This window comes from Anoplolepis gracilipes, chromosome 12 (genome assembly GCF_047496725.1).
Source record: "Anoplolepis gracilipes chromosome 12, ASM4749672v1, whole genome shotgun sequence".
In the NCBI taxonomy this organism is placed as follows: Eukaryota; Metazoa; Arthropoda; class Insecta; order Hymenoptera; family Formicidae; genus Anoplolepis; species Anoplolepis gracilipes.
The window spans coordinates 4,457,511-4,484,533 of record NC_132981.1 but is presented as its reverse complement, the minus strand read 5'-3'; the positions used below and the strand labels follow the sequence as shown (position 1 = coordinate 4,484,533).

Sequence of the window (27,023 nt, the reverse complement as noted above, 5' to 3'; positions counted from 1 at the left end):
CGTCCCGTCGTCTGCTAGACTAACCAAACCTAGCAGCAGAAATTAGAGAGTAAAAAAGAGCGGATCCCTCTTTACCGACCGGGTAGAAAATTTGCATCTAGCTTCTTCGATTCCCTCGCGTAGATGGCGACAAGTGACCGAGTGACTGCACGGAAGGCTCCAACAGGTATGTTTCAAGAGAGAATAATCGAGCGATTTTTTCGTTTAGATCAAATAATCAGTCATTAAATTCTTTTATTTTATCGGTCCTTTGCGTACTTGTAATATATTTAGAATCAAGTTTGCTATGTATAATGCCGTTTTTATACAGTTGAAACATTCTGTTTAGGAATCGCTTGCGTGTTCGACTTGGCGCTACAAGTACTTTGTTCGATTGACCAATCAGAAGAAGGAAATTTCGGCGCCAAAAATACTACGCGCGCTTTTGCAGCGCGTCCCTTTTCCTCTTTTGCGCGGGATCGTCCTATCGTAAGGAAGCAAAGATTTTCAGCTGTGATAATTTTCGCAGGTAAGCCGACAAAGAGATAATCGAGCGAAATAAACGCGATTATTCGCAATAACATCATTTTGTGAATAAACTTGTGAGACTATTTATTAGTTTTATGAGATATATATTAAGCTAAAATTTTAAAAGCTAGAAATTGAGTGATTTTTTCGGAGCAGATAATCGGCTGCACCATGTAACAAATTACATATCTTATAAAGTATATATTTATATTCCAATTCTATATTTTGGAGAAATTTTATTTTGATCAAGTAGTGCATTATACAGCACATAAAAATTTTGCCAGGGAAACTATCTTTTAAATTTATTCCTTATTTTTAATTTATGATATCTTGTAGATAAATCCATGTGTAACATTTCTATAATTAAATGTGTACTTCCATGATTTATTGCACATCTAGTGATATAACCCGATATAGTATAAATTTTTTTTATAATGATATATAGTTTTTGTAAAGCAACTAATATATATTATTATAGGACCATAGAAGATGCAAAAGTTAAAGTTTTCACTCATTGTCAGATGATTGATCTCTCACACGAGGAGTGTATTAGGTTTAAAATATGTATATAATTGATAATTATTTTATTATGAATATTATTATTTTCAAAAATAAATAAATAAAAGAATTAAAAGATTAACACAATGTTTTACAAAAAATTTTCTATGTGATAAAATGTATTATGAACTTGCTTCTATTTTTCTGTTTATTTCTTAAAATATAAATTTGTATAAATTTGTAGTTTAATTATTAATCAAACAATAGATAAATCCCAAACGTGTGTGAATAATATATTAAATAAATCATTTTCAATCATTTCTGATTTTTCTAAAGTTCTACATTATATTGATTTTTTAATGTTGCAGATATAATTTTTATTAATTATTTTCAGATTTTTTAGCGATAATTGTCAATATATTAACTTTTACTAGCTAAAAATAATAACAATCATTATAAACTATTAATATAAATAAAAGAAGACAATGTATATATATATGTGTAAGTAAATATACGTATCTAATTGTAAAATCAAATATATATGAAAATGTAATATATTAATTTTTAATTACATATTTTTTAGTAAATTAAATATGTATGAACTTTTATTAAAAACTTTATAAACTTTTAATGGGTTTAATAGATGTTAATCTTTAAAAAATTGTACTGATTTTACTTTGATTTTATTACAACAAATTTACAATTTTTAAAATACTCAAGTTAGTAATTTTTTTTATTAAGTTTTTTTCTTTTTTAAGTATGAATAATTTAAGTAAGTATGAATAATTTAAATAAGTATGAATAATTTAATTCTTTAATATGACAAGCAAGACATATATAATGTTTAATCCATCAGCAACATATATATCATTATAATATTTAAATAATAATCCTGACTTTATAAAATTAATTGTTTTGAAAGAAATTATTTTTGACATAAAATTAATTTTTTAATGTACTTATTTATGTACAGATGTAACAATTACTGTGAGGACGTTACGAATGACTTGGACATCTTCATACAAATATCACCTTATGCCGTTCATTGCTACATCAACAATTTATTGTACAGGTCAGTGGTTTATATATATATATATATATATATATATTGGTTTCTTTGTGAGGTATCCTATGCTATTTTTACTTTGTATTGAATATAGTACATATCAATTTTCAAATTTATTTTTTAAAAATAATTTTTAAAGAAGATATGTTCTTACATATTGCATATACGTGGCTTTGTTTTTAATATATGAAATTGATAATAAAGAGAGATTATTTAAAAGTATTGGAAAAAGAAAATAGTTAAATATTTGTTATAATATATTTATTACGATAGATATATTTATTATAACAGATCAGTCTATAAATCGAGAAATAACATCTTTTTTGCGTGAACTCTTATGTCATTTTCAATCAATTGTATTATATTTATTACAATTTTAATCTGTTTATTTGAATTTTTCTCAAATGATTCATGATTTCAAATAGACGCATATTGTAATTTTTCAATAATGCTTATTAATATTTTTTACTATCTTCTTAATTTTAATATAATATAATATAATTTATTAGCAAAAATATAATTATAAATATATATACGTGAACATGTACATAATACATATATATTCTTTTTTCATAAATTTACATGTATGCTAAATGAATATAAATTTATGGGTACTTATAATGTGTTTAGAAAATATGTAATTACAAATTATTCATGACAGCCATTTATTGATTATTGTTTATGTGAATTACAATCAGAATTTGTAATATTTTTATTATAGTTTTAATAGGGTTTATAAGTTTTATAAGCTTTCTCACTCAATTTTTTGACGGATTCAGTAAGATTTACAATAACATCAAATGGAAGGAAAATTGCGACTTCCAACCAGTTTTACATATTTAATTATATTTATCAATATTTCGCATTTCTACATTTATAACATAATTAAAGATAGGACATGAATAAAACATTGTGGACTATAGAAATATTAGAGCCTGAAGCAATTTATTGTTTTATAACAAGATATGCAACAAACATAGGTACATAGCAACATAAATTTCACATATTGCGTGATTTGAAATTAGTAAGTTACAATTTTCACCAGAGAGGAATTTATTTGTATTCTTATTAATATAATAATTATGAGAGTGTCTTTTTAAGATTTCAAAAATATATCTAGAAATAAGAATTAAATATAAAGAGCAAAATATTTTAAATAAGAATCACGCGAAAGAGACTGAGCAAAGTGTCTCATTGTCAGTAAAATAAGAAAATTAAATTTTATCCTGTTGAACGCAACCAGTTGGCCACATGAATGGTCACTCTTCAACATTGATAATTTTCGCTCAAAGACGAAAATAAAATGATATGAACAATGATTGAGAACATAATCGTGTATCTACAATAACATTATCGATTAACATTCAGAGAAAAATATAATTCCTATCTATGTGTTACGATACACTAAATATTTTTATACATTATTCAATCTTAGCTTACACATCACCTGCTCCCCATATTCTTTATTTCTCGAAGTAGAGGACGTGAAATCATATTGTCGTATAATTGCTCCGATATATATCCATAAATTAAAAATAAATCTCTTGCCATCTACACATTGGACTTATACAGGGTGTTTTATAAAAGCTTAATAGTAGAGATGCATTTTTTTATAAACTCTGAATCGATTTTTCCTTAACAATAAAGTTGTATTATTTATGTTATTTTAAATACAAAAAATACAAAAATTATTTAACATTTGAAATTAGATTCTTTCTGATAAATTTCAAGCATGTGTAAAATCTTGTAATGTTAATTTAAAAGCAATATTATTTTAACTAAAACTTTAATTTTAAAGCTTAATATGGCTACAATATTTGATGTTAAGAATTCAAAAATTGCAATTAGTGATTTCGATATTGATTTCATTTTTTGCGTTAAGAATTATATAATCTTTCCTAAATTTATTCAAAAATATATCACTACTACTGATGACTGCTTTTTACATTACACCCTGTACGAATTAACAATAATACTGTTGTAGGCATCCTTTGAAAGACTTTGCTTGCATGTACAATCGTAGTCGGTAAAATATATATTTGCCTTATTTAATTCTGTTAATTATAGCGTCAATATAACGTATTTTTCGCAATATATGCAGGCTGCAAGATACAAATCGTAGACGCGCGATCATAAAGAAAGTTTTTTGTATTATGTTAAATAACAATGTAAAAAGATATTCATTTTTTATCATTAATAAATTTATTTCTGTATGTGTACATTTTTTGTTTGGATGAAATATACATTTAAAATTTACGTCAATATCAAACAATATTTTTTACGTATTTAGATTAAATTTTAATTAATTAATGTGTAATAAGGAAATATGTTTAATATAATCAAGTTATAGTCACTTACAATTATACAATCTTTTTGCCAATCTTAAACATTTACTTGGAGCTTGAAAATAGTTTTGACGATAATTAAATTGTAAGCAAAAAGTATGAAATAAAATTTTATATAAATATATAACTTAATAATATTTAAACATTTAAGTTTTTTTAAATATTTAAAATTTAAAAATATCTAACAGTTTATATACATGTGTCTAATTTTCTGTGTTTTATACAGAGAAGAAAGTTTTCCATGAAATTGCAGCAAACATTTCGCGGGATATTGTTTTGAAACACTATTGTAGAACTATTCTATATAAATTTGTCTTTGTTTGTTATACACATTCTGAGTTTACACTTCCACTATATTAATTGTATCTATGATTTGTGGCTTGCGACCTGCATACATTACACGCAGTTTTAAATTTTATACTAGTGGTAAAACATAAATAATATAATGTATACAGCAAACCATTTTACTATCATTGACTAGATCAAGATATCGGCTTACGATATGTAAAATAATAATAATAACGAAGCTTTTTATTAACGAACTAATATATCTATAAATCAATAGACGACAGCATTTCTATCATAATTGATATTCCATCATAATTGATAGATGTGTCTTTTTCTTCACTTTTAGATTCAGTTATTTAGGTTTAGCTCAGTTTAATTATTTGGAGAAGATGTTTCGTAATAGTTATCATTTCTAAGGGCTGCTGCATTATTGTGAATCTGAAACATAAAGTAAAAAATCGGGTTTATAATCCTTTCGAAATGTCTAAGAGAAAAAAATCGCATTCTAATTTCAATTGTTTAGTGTTTAGTGTAATTGCACAAAACTATTGCGAGAACTATTGAAAAAAATTTTATCATACGAACAACTCTTATTGTCAATACAATAAAGTTGTCCAATTAAAAATATAATCTATTAATCTAAATTTAATCAATAAAAAATAATTAATTATATTGTCTATCTAATTCATATTTATTCATATTTCAAGTGCAATACATTAATGTTCACACATTTATATGTTTAATATGCATGAAAAGATATATACTATGACAATGACATACCATGACAATAACATTATGACATTAATAAAGAAATTATGTGCAATTATAGATAAACCATTTGTGATAATCTGAATAATGCATTTATTATTTTTATTCTTCATTATTATTTCTTTTTAATAAAAATTAAAATGTGACATAATAGAAAGAGAGAAAGAGAGAAAGAAAATAATTCAAGATGAAAGTATTTCAAGGTTAATGAATCATATGTATATAAGTAAATAATCGGATTTTATGACCAGTCAAACTGTCATCCCAAAGTTAGCAGAATATAGAATTTTATCGTTATTTCGTGCAATCGTCTGTACACAATAGTAAGCAACTTTTCGACGACAATATGCCGCGGTGGAACTTTTAAAGCAGACCCTTGCGTCGCTATTGTTTCGCAGTCGCCAGGAAGATAATCCGCAGCTTTGTTTTAAATGTCACTTGGTACCCGGTATACAAGGAAAAATATTTTCACAGCATCAATAGTGCGGAATAATTCGTAAACGGGCGATTACAAGTGTTAATCATAGAATGTAGTAAAAGTATAGAATTGAGAAGCGTAAATATTACAAAGCTTTATCGACAAGAAATAAAGTATATCGGTAAATATTACAAAGAGAACATTGGATAATACTTAAATGTCTCACGACGAGTTACATGCTGGATAAAAAAATATAGAACAGTTATAATAATATATATTTGGCTTATATCAAGAAATTCTCTCAAGAATAAGCTATTATAATAATAATAATATAATCATGTATTATAATGTTAGAAAATGTTAAAAAGTATTTCTCTAAGAAAAACTAAGTTAATTAAATAAGATAGTTTATTTTTCTTTTTTTTCTCTGCAAACACATGATATATTAAACCCGCTACACGACAAAGATTAGAGAAGCAGAATTATTCAGCCATTAAGATACATATGAAAGATAGACGAAACGTTGAAAGAATCGTGATATAAATGCTTGATATCAATTGGCTGATCAGCTAATCGAATTACCTAATATTGCTGGCGAATCCCCATCCACGCCAATCCTTTCGGTGTTATCAAACACACTTACGAACGGGCTGTCGTCCTCGTACGGGGCTGTCGCCCATTTTTTGCCTCTTACCCCCACAAACATCCCCCGTAATTCCCATCGTGGATTTTTCTTACCGCGCATCTCGAAATATCGGAAGGGCGATCGTTTTTCGAGCTGGCACGAGGCTAGAGCGTTTCTTCTATTGCTCGTTCCTGCTCGGAGGAAATACACAATATGGACGAATGTGACCATTTCGAGCTCAAAATCGCATGACGTATATGAGCGAAAGGAAAAAAAAAAATAAAATAAAAACCTGTCCGCTATTTCAATATAGAATTTAGCTCGGAGGTATATGTATAATAAAAAACAAACGTTTGGAAAACTTCTGTTACGCGTTCTTTCTGTTGGGGATGAACTCTATCGATTATCGTCTAGTCATGTTACAAGGGCTATTGAGGAAGCACTGAGCTATTTCACAAAATACTCCAGTGCATGATAAAAACGAGAGAAAATACCATCAAGCTATTGCAGAAATTCTAATTTGTTTAAGTCTTATTGACAGCTATAATAAAATTCACGTTTGCGGATATTTTTTTATTTTAACTAAATATCGAACAAACATGTTTTTAACTTTTTTTAAACCTCGTATAAAAAGAGAAACTTCTGTTAATTTTTTCTGTCTTCACAATTTCTTATGTTTAATTCTATGCTGATAATATAAGTTTAATTTTAATATAAGTTAATCGATCAAAAGGGCTTTAAGAGCCGAAAGCAAGGTGTGGGTGTGTTCGGTTCTTAAAGCCCCTTCTTTTGATTAATTTATCTTTGAATTGAGAGGCTATATAAACGTAATTACTTAATTTTAATATATTACACTGCAAGATTACTGCAAGATTTATGAAACTTCTGTCAAACTTTTGAAATAATAAAAGGATTTCAATCAACAGTTATTTTTTAAAATTTCCTAATAATTATACTATGCGTGTGTGTGTATTTATAAAAAATAATAATATAATGTATATCAATAAAAACGCGATTATACAGATGTTTCTCTTATTCTCAATAATTGTACATTACATCGATTACCTTGATATTCATTTGTTGATCGGGTGTCGAAGTCAATGTTGGTATCAAATCTTCCTGCATTTCTTTTGCCTCTCATGCCTTGAAAACCCATAGGTGCTCTTTTATCAGAATCTTTTTTACCCCTCATTCCTTGAAAACCCATGGGTGCCCTCTTGTCGAAATCCATCTCAGGATCCATGTAATCTACGTAATTTTCAAAGGTATTTTTCTTGCCTCTCATGCCCTGGAAAGATGATTAAATAAATAATAAATAAAATTTCTTAAATTTTTTTTGTTATGTATATGTGTTGTATGTTTTCATGCTATTATTAAATTGAATTAAAAAAGTATTATTTATTTTGTAATAATTATAGCAAAATTGTATACTATTTTACACATATTTTCGCTTTTCCTATGAAATATATTAGAGATATAACTTTACAATTAAGTAAGCAACCTGAAAACCCATGATAGTTCGTTTTTCAAGTTCTTCTATCTCGTCGAGCAATGATTTTTTGCCTCTCATTCCCTGAAATCCCATGGGAGCCCTTTTTTCCCACTCTATCGGAAATTCTTTTAACTTGTCACGAATACCTTGCAATCCCATCGCAAGCAGTCTCTTTTCGTAATCTTCCGGATATTCCAAAACGTATGTCTTTTTTTCTTTTGTACCATAAAAGCCCATCGCGGCCTTCTTTTCAATTTCACTTAATACCTGTTTATATATACACACCACACAATTTTTGGTATTTTTTAATAAAGTAGAATATATATTAATATAAGAAGTAACATTAAGAATTTTAAGCAAAGTAAATGTTGCTAATTAAAAATGATTATATTTAAAGTGCTCACGGATGATTAAAAAATGTTATAATTAAATGTTCATGAAAGATTTACGTATATTTCCTCTTAAAACACAGAAAGCTCAGAGAGCAAAAAGTAAAGTATAATATTTATAACATCCATTTATGTACGATCGTCATACTTTAAAAGAATGTTACTTAAAGAATTATACGCTTTATCACGATCTTAAATTCTTTTCAAGTGTAATAATTTAATAATTTAATTAATCGAATGTCTTCGGGCTTACCTCTTCCAAAGACTTTTTTCCTCTCATTCCTTGAAATCCCATTGGTGCTCGTTTATAATAATCATCCTCCGAAAAAATTTTCTTGCCTCTCATACCCTGAAAACCCATTGGTGCTCTTTTCTCGTCATATAAGGATTCTTCAAAATCAGGTGTCAAATAATCTTTTTTCCCTCTCATACCCTGAAATCCCATTGGTGCCCGTTTCTCAAACTCATGCAAAAAATTATCTTCAATGTCGGGCCCATTCGAATCTTTATTATCCCGCATATCCTATAATTAATAATACATTTCTTATAAATAATTCAGGAAGTAAGAATTAAGTGAAACAATTTCTTTTTCTGCGCTTTCTTCGTATTAGTTTTTAATAGAGAAGTGGCTTACTTGAAAATCCATTAGCGTTCTTTTAGATAATTTATTGTGTTCTGTGGAAGTGGGAATGAGATTTTTCTTTCCACGCATACCCTGAAATCCCATAGGCGCCCGTTTGTCGGACGTAGCATCGCTGGGAGACGATTCTTCCGCAAACGACGAACTGATCCAGACTGCCAGAAAGAGAACTGAGTTGATAAGCATTCTGAAACATATCGAAGATAAATGGTCAATATCCGCAAAAAAATGTTGATTTTATTATTTCGCGCTAGAAACTTAAACATGAATATTCAACTAAACTTCCAAAGTTTGGAACTTCTAGTAAAAACTATTTATTAATTCGAATATAATTCTCAAATATTAAAAAAATGTCAATTTCAATCATGTACTCGCTCTTTATTAGAGTAAAGTCCACATGAGAAATGAACAAACAGGTTATTTGAATAATAGAAAGATTAATATTTTATTCTGATTATTAATTGATATAGATTATAAAAGAGAATAATTCTTTTTAAGTTTCTAAAAAGGAAAGAAAAGATAAAAATTGATTATTTAATAAGCAATTTAATTCTTTGTTTGCGTCAATTAATTATATAAATCTAATATATGAGCAACATGCATGCAAATAAATTTTGTTGCTATTCTATGTATGTAGGAGATATGAGAAGATTAAAGCGCGCTGTTGGCATGATATATTATATGTTATGTGCAAGAGAATTTAACCATAAAAGAAAATCGTATTGTGAGAAAATAATACATTTCGCGAGAACAAAATGTGTGAAAAATAAAAATAGATGCCGAAAATTCAGAAAAAATACAAAAATACATTTTTAGTATTAGAAAAAAATCTGCGTTGCAAAAGAGAGAGAGAGAGAGAGAGAGAGAGAGAGAGAGAGAGGGAGGGAGGGAGGGAGAAGATTCGAAGTTAAAAAGAACGGGATATAAATTAGGAGCAGTATCTGATTAATTAAAAAAAAACGCACGTCTTTTGAAAAAAATCAAAGTAAATTTAAATCCGGAAGTTAAAAGTGCCGTTACCTTTCAAAGCAGAAGCTATAATTAGCAAATGAAAGGATAGGATAAAGGCATGCTTTTCTCAAAGCATTTCGCGCCATGGCAAGATCGAGGAATATCAATAAACAGCCATCTAGAGATGAGCAAAACACATTCCAGTTGTTAATCAGAAACAAGTTTTAAATATTTTTCTAATAAAAAATACCTGCACATATTGGCATTTTCCGAGATTGAGCGAAAAATTTAAATTAAATATTTAAATACATTAACTACATATGCTTATATATTTTAATAATATAAAACATTCAAAACATAAAAAAATAAAACATTTAAAAACATTAACTTTGCTTATATTTTAATAATATAAACTTTACTTTACAATGCATTATATGCGAATTATTTCATATAATTTTATTTTGTTATTTATTTTCTTTGCAGCATAATAGAATAACTTTATATACACGGTAAAAGCATCTATGCAGTCACAGCATCTATACAGTCACAGTGACTGTAACTGTCATTAAAATTGAAAATAAAATAAACATAATATTCTTAAGCGTTAAATTTTTCCATCAAATTTCGCATTAATTTTTTTCATTAAATTTATATATTTTTTCTCTCTTTCTTTCTTCGATCAAGCAAACTAAATATTCCTCTAGTATGTCGTTTATTTTTTCATTAATACATTTGTTTATTTAATTATTTTTTATAATAAATTGTTAATTATGTGTGTGTGTGTGTAAATATAAAAAATCATATCTAATAAAATATATCATAAGTAATCAATTTAATTTAGCATATTTACTAAAGTTTAATTTTTATTAATATTCAATATCTTGTTTTTATAATATTATTTTCTCACATATAGAAATATAAAAAAAAGTTGATGAAAAAGATAAATTATGTGATTTTTACACAATGATATGCAACAGATCTATGTCCTATGGTAAAAACTAGCAACTTGACTGAGCAACGTTGTTTAGTTATATTTTATATTCTTTTATGTTCTACATATTATTCGCTGTCGTATTGTGTGAAACGTTGATCAATTTCAGTTTAATACGTTTCTATTCAGCCAGTGATTCGATATCGTTCGTAAACACGTGGCATTGGCATGTTTATATATACACCGCAAAAATAATTAAATGAATTCAATAATTTCTAGTGCATTATAAATTGTGTTGATGTTGAATCAACATTCTCTCTCTCTCTCTCTCTCTCTCTCTTTCTCTCTCTCTCTCTGATAAAACAATAAAAAAGTATTAGCAAAAATAATATTATTTACACACTTTTCGAAATGGAGATATAAGTTTTGTTTATAGACATGAAGAAATAGATCAGACATGTAATTCTACAACATATATTAAGTTAAACATTGTGGAAAAAAGAAGGAACGAGACATCAGATTTTTTTCATTCTTTGATTTCCATTTGCGTATACCTGAACAGAGTCTATGGTTTTGTCTCTGTATCAATAGTCTGTCGTTGGCTGTCGATAAACATAAACGTAGGACGTATCAACTTTAGTTTTCAGTCGAAAGTATAGCACTAATTTTATTTATGTTTTTTTTGTTTTGTTAAATGTTCCGGTGATTATCAGAACTACTTTAGATCTACATATTTTTTATAATTTTTTAAAATAAAATTTACATTTTTTTGTAATATATTTTTCTAATTGTTCGTTTAATTTTTTAATACTTACTTAAAATACATATGATATCCAGATATAAGATTTACAGCTAATAATAATCATCATGATGTTGGTATTAGTTGTTTTTCTTTTGCGCTGTAAATTTTAGTGCTTTCTTTTTCTTTTTCTTTCTCTTTACAGTTTTAAACGATTATGAATATGTATAGAGAATACATTAAATATATTACATACATATAATATATATTATATACATTATATATATTACCCTTAAGTCAAATGCAAGTAATCATAACTTTACGTATAGTTACTTTAAGATCTTAAATACACTAGTAGATTGTCCTACGGCTAATCGATTTGGTTATGTAAATGGACGGTAATGTTACTACAAGGATTTACGTCAACGATATGCATAAACTTGCAACTAGTAGCCGTATGCGTATTATACAACAATTTCACAATATATCCACAAAATTACGCAATAATAATTGTACCTATAATAAACTGGGTTTTAATAAATACATACGAGTCGTTATAAATTAATCGCTTAAGTATAATGGATTTCTTTTACTATAATGCATATATCAGTTTATTGATTCGGAATTTTAATAATAGTCGAGATTCTCAAGATTCGGAGACACATATGCGCGCATTGATTCGATTAATTTCTTAATTAATTAATTATAATAATAACAAGAATAAAAAAGGATTCATTTATATAAAAATGTCAATTGCAAGATCGCCTCCTGGAACCATGGCGCATAAAAGACACTAATGGCAACGTGGGACGTAGGTATAAATGCGCGTATTGTGTGTGTGTAAACCGTTGAGATCAGCTTCTTCGTCGCTCAAAGTAAACGGAGCGAGAATTCTAGCTCGACGAAGGGGCACGAGACGCTCGGCATGTGTCATGTCAGGGTAGTGAAGATGGGGAGAGAAGCGCGGCGTAATAAGAGCGGGATGAAGAGGTGGAGGGTGGTAAATACATGAGAGTCTGTGGCGCTGTGTTGTGATGGGCGGTGATGAGCCTGTTCCTCACCGCCGATCGGTCACTCGTGTAATCGTTCTCTGAGCAAGCTTGTCCTACACACGGTTATATTCCTTTAAAGATGACAATCTCGAGAGAGTCTGACGTTCTCGTTTTCGTGCTGCGATTGTCGAACGCGATTTATCAAAAGTTTGTTTGCGACACTCGAAGATACGTTGGCGAGAATTGTGCCAAAAAGAAAATACACATCTCGGATAAACTCTATCTTTAACTTTAATTATTTTTACTGTAAGTTAGATACTACGAAGATTGTATAAAAAAACAAGTTATCGAATGTGACAGTTTTTGAGTAAATAGATCAGGGTTGAAATAGTTTTAATTCCTCGAAACTTATATAATTTCGACAAGTTAAATGTATACTGCTATATCTTAATTATTTCTATTTATTAAAGGAGGGTGTACTGAAATACAATACGTAATCGTATATTCAAAAAAAAAAAATTAATGATACTATTAAATTAAATATTCATAGTGATAAAGTGGCAGTATGCATAAATAAATTTAGAAAATGAATGTGTAAAATGAGGATATTTAGTTTAAAATTTTATTAACTTTTACATCAAACATTGACGTTTGTATCATGTATAATACGAAAAGATCTAGTGTATATCGATTGGAGTACATCTATACGGTTCATACATGTAGAAAGAACAAGGACGCTTACTTGAACTTTTATGAAAAAAAAGAGAGATCGATAGAGAAGCTGAGATGAATCTAAACAATGCTCGAGGAGAAACTGCAATGAGAGAAAATCACTCAGGGAGAGGAGTCTTCTATTGTCTATGAGGGTGCATTTATCTTTTCAAAGTATAGCGTTATACATAATGTAAAACAACGATTCACGTCGGAGTCCGCCTACAAACGCACGTCGTGGACCGCGTGTTCTATTTCCCTCACTGTACAAAAATCTGATTTATATATGAAATTAATAGGTATATATAAATCAAATTTACTCAAGCCAGACATATGTATGTCGCTGTATCTTTACATTTTAAACGAAGTGATGTACGTCATTTCATGTACAAAGTATAATTTAGGATTAAATTAATCAAAAATAAATTTATAAAGATAAGTAAAAATAAATTTTAATATGCGAAAAAAATATAAAAATGATACACATATACATATAAAGGTGCGTGTATATATGTATATATGTATGTGTGCACGTGTGTAATAGTTTCGAAAAGTAATTTTAAATGCTTTAAAAAAATTAGAAGTATGAGATGGATGTGACACATAAAAATTTTATATATCATATTTTTTTATAAAATAAGGAAACTTTGCATTCCCTGTTCGCCTACACATATGGGCACTTCGGTCATTGCACATGTGAAGGCGTGAACGAAGGAAAATTATTTTATATTAGTAAAGATTTTTTTGATTAGATAGTTATTTTTTAATATTGACGTTATTGCCTGAGAGAGAAATGTATGTATATCTATTTTTAAACATCTACGTATATATATTAAAATTAGAGAATATTATTTTTAAATATGTATATTTTATGATACTCAACAAATTTTTTTAATTTTATAAATTGGATAAAACTATAATTTGGATTTTAAAAAATATTAACAAGCTTCCCCTAATAACAATTTCTTTACATTGTTATCTTGTACATATGTAAAAAATTAATACTAATTGTAAGTTTCTTCTTCAGTTTTTCATCTTTTTCCGAGTATTTCAATTTTCATTTAAATCAGACAATTATTATGGATGCTCTATTCAGTAAAACAATTAAAAGCTCGCCCTTTATAAGCTGCTGGCAATTCTCTTAATTACAAGAAATGCAAAAAAGAATTATAACTTTGATCAAATAAAGACAAAAAACCCGCTACATCAAGCTCAGTAAAATTACATCATTAAAAGACATAATATTTCGAGCGACATTTCATTATCTACAATTTAATTAATGGTTATTTGCAAGAGAAAAAATTGAACATTTTTTTCAATAAAGCTTATTATTTACTATTAACCGTGGATACATTTAGTGCTAATTTCCATACTTAATTGCTTGAGTTATCCTAATATTATCAGAAGTGTAGTTTGACTATATTAACTTTATTATCCAAATATTACGAGTTTTGGAAGATGTCGAGCTATCGTGTAAACGCGAAGTAGAGGAAGCAGGATCTTCTGATGCATATGTCGCAAATATGAACGTAATTTAAGCATAATCATCCGCAAGAATACTTGCAGATATTATCAAATATTAATGAGCATGTAAAAACGACAATTGAATTCCTAGAATCTATGAGAAACATGATGGAAAGTTTTCTTACTGGACTTAACAAATATATTTTTAGGAATACATTTCGTTTAATGCTACAGTTTCAAAAATATTATAAAGATATATAAATATATATTGTTGCGAAAAAATTTGTAAAATTTTGAATAAATGATATTCTCAGATAGATTAAAAAGTAAATGTATTAATTCTATAGATTTTAAAAAAATAGAAAGTATAATCTACATGGTAGAAAGAATATATCAAATAAATTTATTAAATTTTAACATTTACAGTCTTTCGGAAGATATAGAAAGAAAAAGACATAATATGACGATACTTGGTATATATTTCCGTGTAAACGAAGCTGTCTCGTCAGACAATTCATTTTGTTGAATAGTAACTTGTTGAATAGTGTCATATACATACATATCTATATGTACATCAAGTAACTTCGCGTGATAGTTGAAGACTAAAGACGCGTGAATGTTATTTCACTCCCGACATAATGAAACTTTTGAGGTCGGAATTGGCGTCTAACACGAACAAGAAATTTCGAAGATAATTTAACTTACAAATATATTTTATCTTTTTTTTTTAGAGCATTGATACAGTTGTTGTTTAGAAGAGGGAAAGAAAGATACGAATTTTTATTGATGAGAATAATGAAATAAAATTTTATTTTGCACATTTTGTTATTATAAAATTCTTTTGACACAATTCTTGTGCGCACAGGTTTTCGAGATCCGTTTTTTATATTGTCCAATATCGAAAGTAAAACGGTGCGAGTGGACTTTCTTGTTTGAATGTTATATTAAAAAGTTTAATAAAATTATTAACATTTTATATATAGACATATATATATATATATATATATATATATATATATATATATACAGATTTTAAAATGTTATATTTAACATCTCTATTATTACATTTTTCTATATTAATATTTAATATCTCTATTATTATATTTTTCTATATCAATATTTAATATCTCTATTATCACATTTTCTTTCTCTTCAATAAAATATAATAAAGTATTTTATAAACAAAAAGGTGTCTCATAAAAAACCCTTAATAATTCAAGACAGATAGAATAATTAGCACATAAACTTTACAATCTTTATTTGGCAGCAGTTGTAGAAATAGAAAAAGTGCCTGATAGCATGTTAGTCTCTTTAATTTGTGAGGATCTTTGTTACATATTTATGTAGGTATTAGCTTGAGTTTAATAAGAATGGAATATCTTGATATCTATCTATTGGGTACATTATTTATCAACATATAAAGTATGATTTTAAATTGCGCATTGCATATTTTTAATTATTATTGCTAATATTTTTCTATTATATGTTATTTTACATAAACTTATATATTTAGTCAAATATTTAAAGAGCTAACACACTGGTACTCTATTCTGATAATCCAATTTCTATTCATGAATACGAATGAAATGTTTTATGTAAACGTCAGTGTCAACAGTTGGCATGTAAGATAACGTAAGCGAATTAACGAACTTTATAAAATTTAGTCGTTTAGTTATGAGTTGCCATATTTTTACATGATTAAAAAAATGCATTAGAATTTAAACTGTTTGATTACAAATTGTTTAGTATAAATTTGTGGTATTTTAGTTTTTTTATTACGCTAAATCAATAAAAATTTATTATTATAAACTGTAGTTTATTTCTAATTTTTATTCATTAAGAAAAAATGGGTTATGTTAAAAATACTTGTAATTAAAAAACATCTCGGATAATATAATGAACAAAAAACCGTTAAACATTTTATTGGAAATTTATTATTATCTAGTAATAAACACATATATATATATATATATATATATATTCTATTTTTTTATTAATTCGTTGAAGTGTAAGTGAAACATAATCTGAAAAAACAATAATCGCAATTTAAAAATCAAGTAAAAAAATTCTTACTAAGTCTCGTATATAGAAAACGAATTTCCCCCTATGTCTTGCAAAAAGAGACACAGGTATTGTGCAACATCGAATAAATACTAATCGTGTATTCGGAAGTGACACACATGTTTGCAGTAAAAAAAACAGCTTGTTCCGACTCGTTTCTCGCACCTTTCTCGCACCTGCAATCAATCTTGTGCCATTTCCTCTGGGATTTCTGTTCATGTCACTAGAGTTAAGAATGATCTTTGCTTCTGCCGTTACATCTCGATGCTTACTACGCATATTTTGCACTAGCATTCTAATTTTATCTTCCGGATGAATACTTGAGATTGATCACATGGAATCAATTACATGAAAAAGAATCGAAAAAATAACAATACCATGTTCTCATGAGATAGAGAAATGAATAAGATACATGCAAGTGGATCATAATTTTTGCGCTTTTATCGACATAGTATATACATATAGTGAATATTGTACATATTCACATTATTTAACAATGAGTTGTCATGAGTTGTCATAAAAAAGGAATATTAAAATATATCGATTATTGTAATTAATAATTTGTTTTGAGAGGAATACATTTCTACTTATCAAAATCATATTATAGTAATAGATATGATTGGAATCAGCAAGGATTAATTTTAGTCAAATAGGGATTGAGATTATATTCGAGAAGCTTAATGTATATATTATCGTATACATATATACATACTTATACTGTAATCTAAACTCTTAAATGCCATGATACACTAATTCTATCAATGGGTTTATTGTTATATTGTACTATACTATAAACCTAAGCTATTACGTTTATCATACATAATAAATTGAATTATTTTCAGTAAACCTAACACAAAACAAATGCATTAGATTACATACTAAACTAGAATGATGTATGTTATGATGTACGTTGCAAACAGCGCTATTGTAGAAACCAACGATAATTAAATGACATATTAATAGCCGTGACTCATATCTTCAGTAAACCCTAATACTCCTGTAGACAATTATAAATTACATCAGTGACGAATTCTTGCAACGACAAAGATAATATTAATCCTTTAGGGAAATGGATCTACAGACATATACAGTACAATATCCTTTATGTTTGTAATTTGAAATTAATGTATCTCTCTTCTTGCATCTTCGTGGTATTTCTCATCAGTGGTATTTTACGAAAATGATTCGGCAAATAAATTTATCAAGAATACTTGTATAAACATAAAATAGAAATATTATTTTACTTGCGAAAAGAATTTATTTTCTATTAGACTTAAAAAAGTTCGTTTTCTCGATGCAGCGAATTGCTCTTAAAGCGTTCGATTAAAGCGGCGCTAGCGAGCAAAAAATTTCTCTTCGGCACAATCATAAAGGAAACGTAGTGAGAGAATAAATTAAAGATATCGTGTGTTATATATAAAAAAAGTTTAAGCATTTTTGACTTTGAGGGCGAAGAAAATGTTGTTTCCGTTCGGAACGAGTTTGGCGTTCTTTGCTTGGAAAGAACAAGACTATGTTATCATTTGTTTTAAATGATGAAAGATAGAATTACAAACTTCTGTATTTTACTTTTATATTATACTAGATTGTTAACACAGCAAAGTTTTATATAGTGAGAAATAAAGTCAGGGTAGCCATTTACAATTTAATTGGATGTGAATAAGTGTAAAAAAGTAAGTATATTAAAAATGAATATACATACACACACATACACATACATGTATATATATATATATATATATATATATATATGTATACATATTCTACCCAATTGTAAATAGCTACCCTGGCTTTATCTGTCGCATCTCTCTATTATCAGTCTAGGTTTATAGAAGTCTGTGGATAGAACAGATTTGTCATGGTGATATCTGATAAAGCATATGCCCATTAGTCGGAAGACCATAAAGATGTTACGTGATATCTGCCCAGTTCAAATAGGAAATATTCAGTTATATTGATTATTGTGTGAGACTTCAATTTTGTGTGTAATGATAATTCTGAATTCAACGACCGTATCTAATTATGTTTTTATCTGGTCGTAACGGTAAAAAAGGTTTGGTAAAAAACGATTTGAAACCATAATTTTTTTACAATAAATAAAAATTATATAAATTATTCGATTGATTAAAAATTTCCATATAATTATTATATGCAAATTATATGAAAATTTTTAATCAATCGAATAATTTATATAATTTTTATTTATTGTAAAAAAATTATGATTTCAAATTGTTTTATATATATATATATATATTACATATATATTATTACATATATGTATTATATATTATAAGTATTTTGATCAGAGTTGGATCAAAATTTTTTATTCGTACAATTTTTTAATTGGTATAATGCAAGGCATTGTTAATTTTAACTTTATAAATTTTATTTCTTATAGTATATCGATAGCAAAAATAAATCGATAGTACATGAATTGAATATTTGGCTTATTTCTCGTTTTCATGGTTCGCTAAATTTTCTGTAACAGTATGGTTAAATTCGTAACTTATTCATCATTCGGTATCTTTCACAGACCAAAAAGAAGAACATCCAAGGATTATTCGAATTCACAGATATTCACGTAAAATTATAAGATAGTTTCACATATATTTGTTGCTTGACATAATTAATAAAAAACGGCAATAATAATCACATTTTTCAGTACAGCCAAATTTGATAAATTAGACAGTTATACTTCAAAAGCGTTAAAGTTACGAGTAAATCCTGAGATTGATTTCAGTGACAAAAATACTAAGAAGAGTCTCACAATCAGATCTGAGGCTCCGAAAGTACGAAGAAATACGGACTTACCCAAAAGCAAATTAAAGGTTATTTCATTTCCTGCAATTTGTTTATAATTTTCTTTCCAATATTTCTTTCCAGTATTTTATTATAACACTGTACCTTCAATACGATATATAATTAAAACTTTAATAACTATAAGAGCTCTCAATAGATACATGGATATCCAGTTTCTGATTGCTTAGTGACTTTTTGCAGCATACTTGCTATTCTCTTCGTTTAACATATTCTTTAGAAAATTTTAATGTCATTACTGATATTATTTTTTATTGCTGTTGTATTTTTATTGATAAAGTTTTTTTAAAGTTTGTTCAGTTCTTCTTTTTTACTGAAAGCAAATACGTTCTGCAAAATTAAAAGATAAAATTCATAATGAATGGAATGAATATTGATACATGTACTTTTGCTATTCGTAATGGAAAAATATTGAATACTTATTGTTAATATTTCACATTCTTTTTAAAATTACATTTCAATGTAATAAATTATTTAAGAGAATTTTTTTTCAATTTGTGTTATTTTACTGGCTAATTTATTATATTAATTTTTAAAATAAATTAACAATGTCAAACTAATATGTATAATCCATAAGTTGGAAAAATATCTAGTATATGTGATATAAATCAGTTGTTGGATACATTGAGATATTCATTTTTATGAAAAGTGAGAAAAGCTCGTATTTCGAAAAGTAAATATTGTACAGTTTACGGCGTTGCGTAAAAGTGCGTTGACGGGCTTAAAAGTTTTAACGAGACAGCTGAGTAACCGAAAGGTTGTTGGAAAAACTCGATAAATAGAATACCTACGACATCACCGAACGTCGCAGTTTTTACAGGATGTCAGTGTATTGCATGCACAATGAGAGGCTTTTAAACTTTCGGATTCAATGACGCTCAAGGTTTCCAAAAATTGTGAAGATGAAAAAAGTTTATGCGGAGTTTGTTTGCTAAGAGAGCTCGCTCTTCTATAATGGAAACTAAACAAGCTTGTCTCATCCACTGTATTTTGATAATCGCATTATTATCTAACAGTAAAAGAGATCTGATGGAGCAGGAAAAAATATTTTTTTATTATCAGATATTTTCTTAATTATTTATTATAAGTGTTCTCGCTTAAAATAAAGGATATATAGATGTATATTTTAATTTTAATAGATATACTTCCAGCTAGATAGACTCTGTATCAAGAAATTTTAATATTGCCATTTTGATATAACTTTTAATTTTCAATTTTTACCCTTTGCATTATCGAAACATGGTCGTAGTGATATCATTGAAAGTTTCTTATAAAACTCAAAGCGTCACGTTCGAGTGTGAAAAGATTAACTAGAAAAGTATAATGAGAAAATAAAGTATATAAAATATATTTAAAGTTTTCTTCAAAGAGAGTTAAATATATTGGAAAAAAGATTTCTCTCTCTCTCTCTCTCTCTCTCTCTCTCTTTTTCTTTTATAATCTTAAATTTGTGTTAAAATGCAATTTAGTCAAAATTATCTAAAAAAATACTTATTTTATAACTTACTTGATTTATAATATAATCATAATTCATTAATTTAGAAGATTAGATTATTATGATTAATTTTAATTAAATACAACTTTTCTTAGTGTTTGTATACTTATAATTAAAAATATAATCACACAATAGAAACATTGCTTAGCAAGTTAAAAAAGTTATATTATTTACATGTCTTTTATGATATAATTTATTATAAAAAGATTACGGCAAGCGAATATTGGAAGAACGTGCTTCATAATCAGTGGCTATTAGTATTTCAAGGAATTGTAATAATAATTGTAATTCTTACTATGGGAATATGGATGAGACGTGACTGTAAAGAGGACATTGTTGATGACAGTTTTGTGACAGCATGGCATTCAATTATTGAACAATTACAAGAAATTATTATCGAAATAGGAACCGAATTACGGTATTTATATCAAATTAAAAAATTGTTATAAAAAATCTTTTATTATTCTAAACATTATTTAAATATAATTGTTATTCAATTAAAATTAAATATACAATATTTAGGACTTTATAAATCAATTTATTTTTATTTATCAAAAAACATTTTTTTGTGATAATGCGTAAATTAATTTGAAATTAAATTAAACTTCACGTAATTACAGGCCGTGTTATAATACCGAAGCGGATACGCAAAAAAGAAGGACGAGCATTTTAAAGCGAAAACGTATCTTCCTAAATGAATAATGTGCTTTTCTTATAGAAGAAAATAAAATTAAATAAATATATTTTTTAATTTTTTACAGAACTGTTTTATTGTATTTTATAATCTTTTCTAACGAGAAATATTAGAAAAGAATATAAATAATGATAATATAATATTATATTGCAAACGGAAACTATAGTTTTTATATTTTTATGAAAATTTGGCAAGATTTAATTTTATTAAATTTTATTATTATTATTTAATTATTTTTGCATAGATTATATTTTTTGTCAATAACATGCGGGCAATTTAAATATCATTCATAAAAACTGATTACACAAACTATTGTCTTTTTAAATTTTCTTCTTCGTTGTTTCGTGTAACTAACATCTTCAAAGAAATAATTTCTAATAATACAGCAACGTTGCCGTTACAAGGTAAAATCAATGCTAGTTTCATCTGCATCAATCCATCGTGATATTTGAAATCCTATAAATATAACTGATGATTATACACAAATTGATGATTATACATTAAAAGTTTTGCAGACTGTTAAATAGAATGCAGTTATTATTGTCAAATTATAAAACCTGCAATTAATGCACCCGATTATAAATACAGAGTAGTGCAATAATACCAATGGTTAATTTGACAGTATCATTTCTCATTGCGTGAATCCTCTTTAAACTTTTTCTCAAAATTTTAATTGATTATAAAATTATATTAATTATTTAAAATTTAAAATATATAAAAACAAAAACACACAATTATTTGGCGTGCTGTTTACGTAGTGTCTGAAATTATAAGTTTTTAATGCTGGGGTGTTCCAATTAGAGGAGAGACCAATTAAGAAATACCAAAAATTGGTGTGACATATTTCAATTAACGAGATATTTGATATTTATATAATTTTAATTAAAAATTAACGGAAAGTATTCCGATTATAAATATAATTGAAAGTATAATTGAGATAAAAAAATTGAAATAAAACTAACTCAGAGAGAGAAAGAGAGAGAGAGAGAGAGAGAGAGAGAGAGAGAGAGAGAGAGAGAGAGAGAGAGAGAGAGAGAGAGAGAGAGAGAAAGAGAAAGAAAGAGAGTCTGACTGAGAAAATATAAGGAAATTTACAAACTTACTTTTGTTATGTTCTATTCGAATTGTTGTGTACCGGTGACATATGGTTTATGCAACTAGGTTAATGTATACGAGAATATTCGAAAGCATAGTAAAGCATTATCATCCCTACACATACTTTAATAATATCATCACCCATTTTTTCTTATACGTAAGATATAATTTCAGCTTTTCGATATTAGGAAATAATCATCAAATGAATTGCAAATTTTTCAAAATTTTGACAGTAACATAAAATACATCAAAAATACATATATGTGTTACTCTAATATATTTCAGATCTTTTTTTGTTTTTTGTATGGTTTCCTCTGTGCATTAAAATCTAAATTTTATTAGATTTAATTTAATTAAATCAATATCACAACTAACCACAAGTAAATCAGTCGTTTGTTAACTCATTAAGTTGAATTAATACTTTCAGCAAAAAGTTCAAAAATATTTTTTACGTAATAATTATTTATTATACACAAAGCATAAACAAACACGAAAGCAATTAATAAATATTATATAAAAGATAAAAAATCATGGCAATATATTGATTAATTATTAATGAAAATTAATAGCTCCCACTTTTTACATGATGTTATTTTTTACGAGAAATGTACAGCTGACATACATATCTGAGGTTTATTTCCATTTATGCGCATTTTCTTTTTTATTTATTTACCACTTAAAATTACATTTGTTACCTATATATATCGTAAGTAAAATATTTTATTACTGAAAATGTGTTATTAAAGAAAGCACAAATACATTAATAAAAATGTCTACATTGTACTCTACTATATCGACGTCTTAGCCAGTAAAATTGCATCCAACATTTCTCTGTTATGATGAGAGAAAAATTTATAATTTGCAAACAAAATTACGTTACGGAAAATTAACATTTGTTTCAATTTGTAAATATTTTCTTGGAATTTGTAGACTAGGAAATTTTATTATTATTACTCGAGCAGACTTCAGAGCAAATTATATTACTGTGTATTATATATTTTTTTATTTTTATACTTTTGCTATTAAAAATAATAATTCTTGATTATTTTATATATCTATATTTTTATATACTTATATTTCTACCTCGCATTTTTTATATTATTAATAAAACATCTCGAAATTTTATGAATATTATATTGGTATTAAAGAGATTGTGCTAATATATATATATATATATATATATATTAAATCTAAATATCTTAGAAAACGTCGATCATATTTCTATGACTATGTTCACAACTCGTATGATATCGAAAATAAATGTTATCGAAAGATTTTTAAACAGTCTAACCTTACGCTGTTGTGAACTTTTGAATTCTGCGAACGATTAATTAATTAACATGTGGATAGACAAAATATATTCAAATCTCAATCTAAAAAAACGTAATGCATCGTTTGCTATAAATAATAATTTGAAAAATTTGTAAATACGCACTGCCACATCGACTGTTACGTTCTAAGACACACGCGTGATATTATTGCTCTAATAATTAACATAAATTAATACAAATAATGTCGAAAATTGGAAAAGTAGAATGTACCAATGATAACGAAAATCAGAAGGATGTTCAGTGGTTTAAAAATTATGAAAAGCGTAGCAAGACCAATCACTTTGAGAATCTGAAGAACGAAGATCTATTGAATTATATTAAGGATGTTGAACAAAATTGTCGCCTGGAGGTGAGCAGCGGCGACGAGGATTATGCTGGTACAAAAAGATCCAGCAACTACAGCGTAAGGTATTCAGATACACGGTTTAGATCATTTAAAAAATCTAGGGTAAAGTCGAAGAAAAATAAAAATGTAGCTGCTTTGGAAAGAAAGATAAAACGGTCCTCCAATCGTAACACGATGGATGCTTGCAATTATTGCTGTTCGTCGCAAAGATCTCATTTTTGCAGCAATTCTGATCTTACTGCACATGAAAAGTCTAGGAAATATTTAAATACTGCCGCTGCAAAATCTACTTCTCAATATCTAAAGCCGTCGAGTAAAGGAAATTCCTACAAGTATCGCGAATCTTCACCGAGATTCTATGGTTCGTATTCCAAGATGGGTCACAAAACGTGGCCGGCTGTCACCGAAGTAACCAGTCATGAGGTTATCAAAGACTGGTCTCAAGATGTCATTCCCGAATCCAGAATTAATGATTCTGGAATTATCGACAGAAAATCTGCAAAAATTCACACGTTTAAATCATTGCGTAGGAAAAAATTTGATAAATTGATTTATCCAAATATCGTGCCTTCTAATAAAAAAACGAAAGAAAGAAATCATATCGACGAACAGAAAATAAATATACGGATGAAGCAATTAAACGAAGAAAATGACGTCAATGATTTTGGAAATCAGCAGTCTTTTAATAAATTTTATTCTAACCGAAGTACGGCTCGTAAATCACCCGCGCTCTCTTATCAGGCTCCATTACAGAACGGAGGTTACAGGGGACGTTATATCTCGGGATACCGTTATCCTGTAAAGAGATCCAAACAACCGACTTCTTGGGGTTTAAGTTCACGATCCAACAGGTTGACGGGGGTGCCTGAGACGAGCTCACTGCCACAGTGGCGGACTTCGCGATGGGAAAATAAAGGGGAATCTCCCCTCAAAGCATCTAGCTCCATTATGGGAACGTTAATCGATGGGAATTATCGACAGCCGAAGTACAAGAATAACACGGATCGACGACGACAAGGGCCGAGCGTTTTAGGGGAACGTGGGTCGCTGTGTTGTCGCAGGCCGGGTTTCCTAAAAAAATCCGGGAAGCTATGCGAAGTGATACGCACTAGCGAGAATAAGCAAAGGCCCGGCTGCTGTTGCGAGGATGTCAAACAAGAAGAGACGGTCGATTGTTCGAGATACTGTCGTTGCCCAAAAGTCGTGAATGATGATTCCACCTGGCGTAATTTCCGGCCGCAATTCGAGAGCACCCGCCGATCAAATGATATGAACAAACGGATCAATTACACCGAAAGGGAAATAACGCTTCGTGAAATGTTATCTAAATCAAGGCAGTCGCGAAATACTGACAAAGGAGATCTTGATTTTAATTTATCGACGAAAGATCTGCGACATGGGACGGCAGTATATGATCTCGATAGATCTGAGACAATCTCCGATGATGTTAGAAGAAACGATTACGACAATAAGAACGAATTAGAAGAGTTAAAGTCACATGCATCATTTCCGGTTGAATCGGCGTGTTGTGGCGATTCGAGTGAACTGGTTCGAGAGTATAAATTGAACAACGATGTGAAGAACAGCCGAGAAGAAGCGACGCAAAGACGAAAAATGTTACGAAAAAAGGCCAAGAGATATCCTTCGGGCAAAGAATCATCTTTCGAAACAAGAAAGACTCTTAGAAAAGTCGCATCGGGAAACTACTCAAGATTAAGTCGCGACGCTGCAGAATCTACGTGCGAATGCAAGGAACCCTTTCACGATTCTCCAGCGGCATGTCTGGCTGGTTCTTGCACTTGTATCGGGAATAGTAGAAACGCCGAAAGAAGTGACAGCGATTCACCGCGAGAGATACCTACGATCTACTGTTGCTGCTCGTCGTCTTCTCTTTACGACGAGACGGATCCGGTGAAGAAACTCGAGTCTTTCTGCGAGAAAGTAAAGGCGGTAAATCAGAATGCAACGAGAAGCAACGCGCAGCGATATTCTTACGGTGGTAGCGACGAGCAGAATCGATCCGAGATCAACACAGAGAAGGCCACTCGAGTTTCAAGACCTGCCGAGAGAGAATGGTCAACGGATCCTAGTCGCCTGACATTCGGCAAACCGAAGCACAGTCGTGGCAAGACAAGTCTTGAGAGAATTCTCATTTATCCGCCGCGAGGAGAAGCCGGGCCGCCTTTAACACTCTACAAACAATCGTCGAATGTAAACTGTCGGGTGAAGGGTGACGTTGATACGGGATTTCGTTACAACGTGACGTATGTGCAAAAATTCGTGAGCCCGTCGTGGATGCCCAGTTTATCGCCGCCAGTCTTTTCGCCTGAGACAGACGAGGAATGCGGCTGTTCCGCCGA

At 28.5% G+C, this 27,023-nt stretch overlaps 3 protein-coding genes across 10 annotated transcripts in view; 2 read left to right on the top strand and 1 right to left on the bottom strand.

Moving 5' to 3' along the window:
• The first annotated feature begins 2 nt into the window (after positions 1-2).
• The window catches only part of LOC140671588 (uncharacterized), a 91,756-nt gene continuing 64,735 nt past the window's right edge, over positions 3-27,023 (top strand). For all 6 annotated transcript variants that reach the window (XR_012047768.1, XR_012047769.1, XR_012047770.1 and 3 more), the window contains exons 1-3: positions 3-166; positions 329-508; positions 1,979-2,077. Coding sequence is in view for 3 of the 6 variants with exons in the window: in XM_072902998.1 (XP_072759099.1) it covers positions 124-166; positions 329-508; positions 1,979-2,077 (322 nt within the window). In the remaining 3 variants the exon portion in view is untranslated. The remainder of the gene's footprint in view (positions 167-328; positions 509-1,978; positions 2,078-27,023) is intronic.
• Positions 3,266-27,023, bottom strand: part of Tk (tachykinins) — a 53,815-nt gene continuing 30,057 nt past the window's right edge. Inside the window, exons 2-7 of one of the 3 annotated variants that reach the window (XM_072902992.1) lie at positions 9,031-9,223; positions 8,650-8,919; positions 8,017-8,274; positions 7,581-7,803; positions 6,473-6,706; positions 3,266-5,142 (exon numbers count right to left, since the gene is read on the bottom strand). In XM_072902992.1, coding sequence (XP_072759093.1) covers positions 5,132-5,142; positions 6,473-6,706; positions 7,581-7,803; positions 8,017-8,274; positions 8,650-8,919; positions 9,031-9,222 — 1,188 coding nt within the window. In that variant the 5' untranslated portion in view covers position 9,223 and the 3' untranslated portion in view covers positions 3,266-5,131. The remainder of the gene's footprint in view (positions 5,143-6,472; positions 6,707-7,580; positions 7,804-8,016; positions 8,275-8,649; positions 8,920-9,030; positions 9,224-27,023) is intronic. The other 2 variants (XM_072902993.1, XM_072902994.1) reach the window with 2 other exon arrangements.
• Positions 19,274-22,677, top strand: LOC140671805 (uncharacterized). The gene is made up of 4 exons (XM_072903413.1): positions 19,274-19,466; positions 19,548-19,713; positions 21,404-21,615; positions 21,818-22,677. Exons 1-4 carry the CDS (start codon positions 19,375-19,377, stop codon positions 21,897-21,899), a joined length of 552 nt encoding a protein of 183 aa, XP_072759514.1. The 5' UTR covers positions 19,274-19,374; the 3' UTR covers positions 21,900-22,677.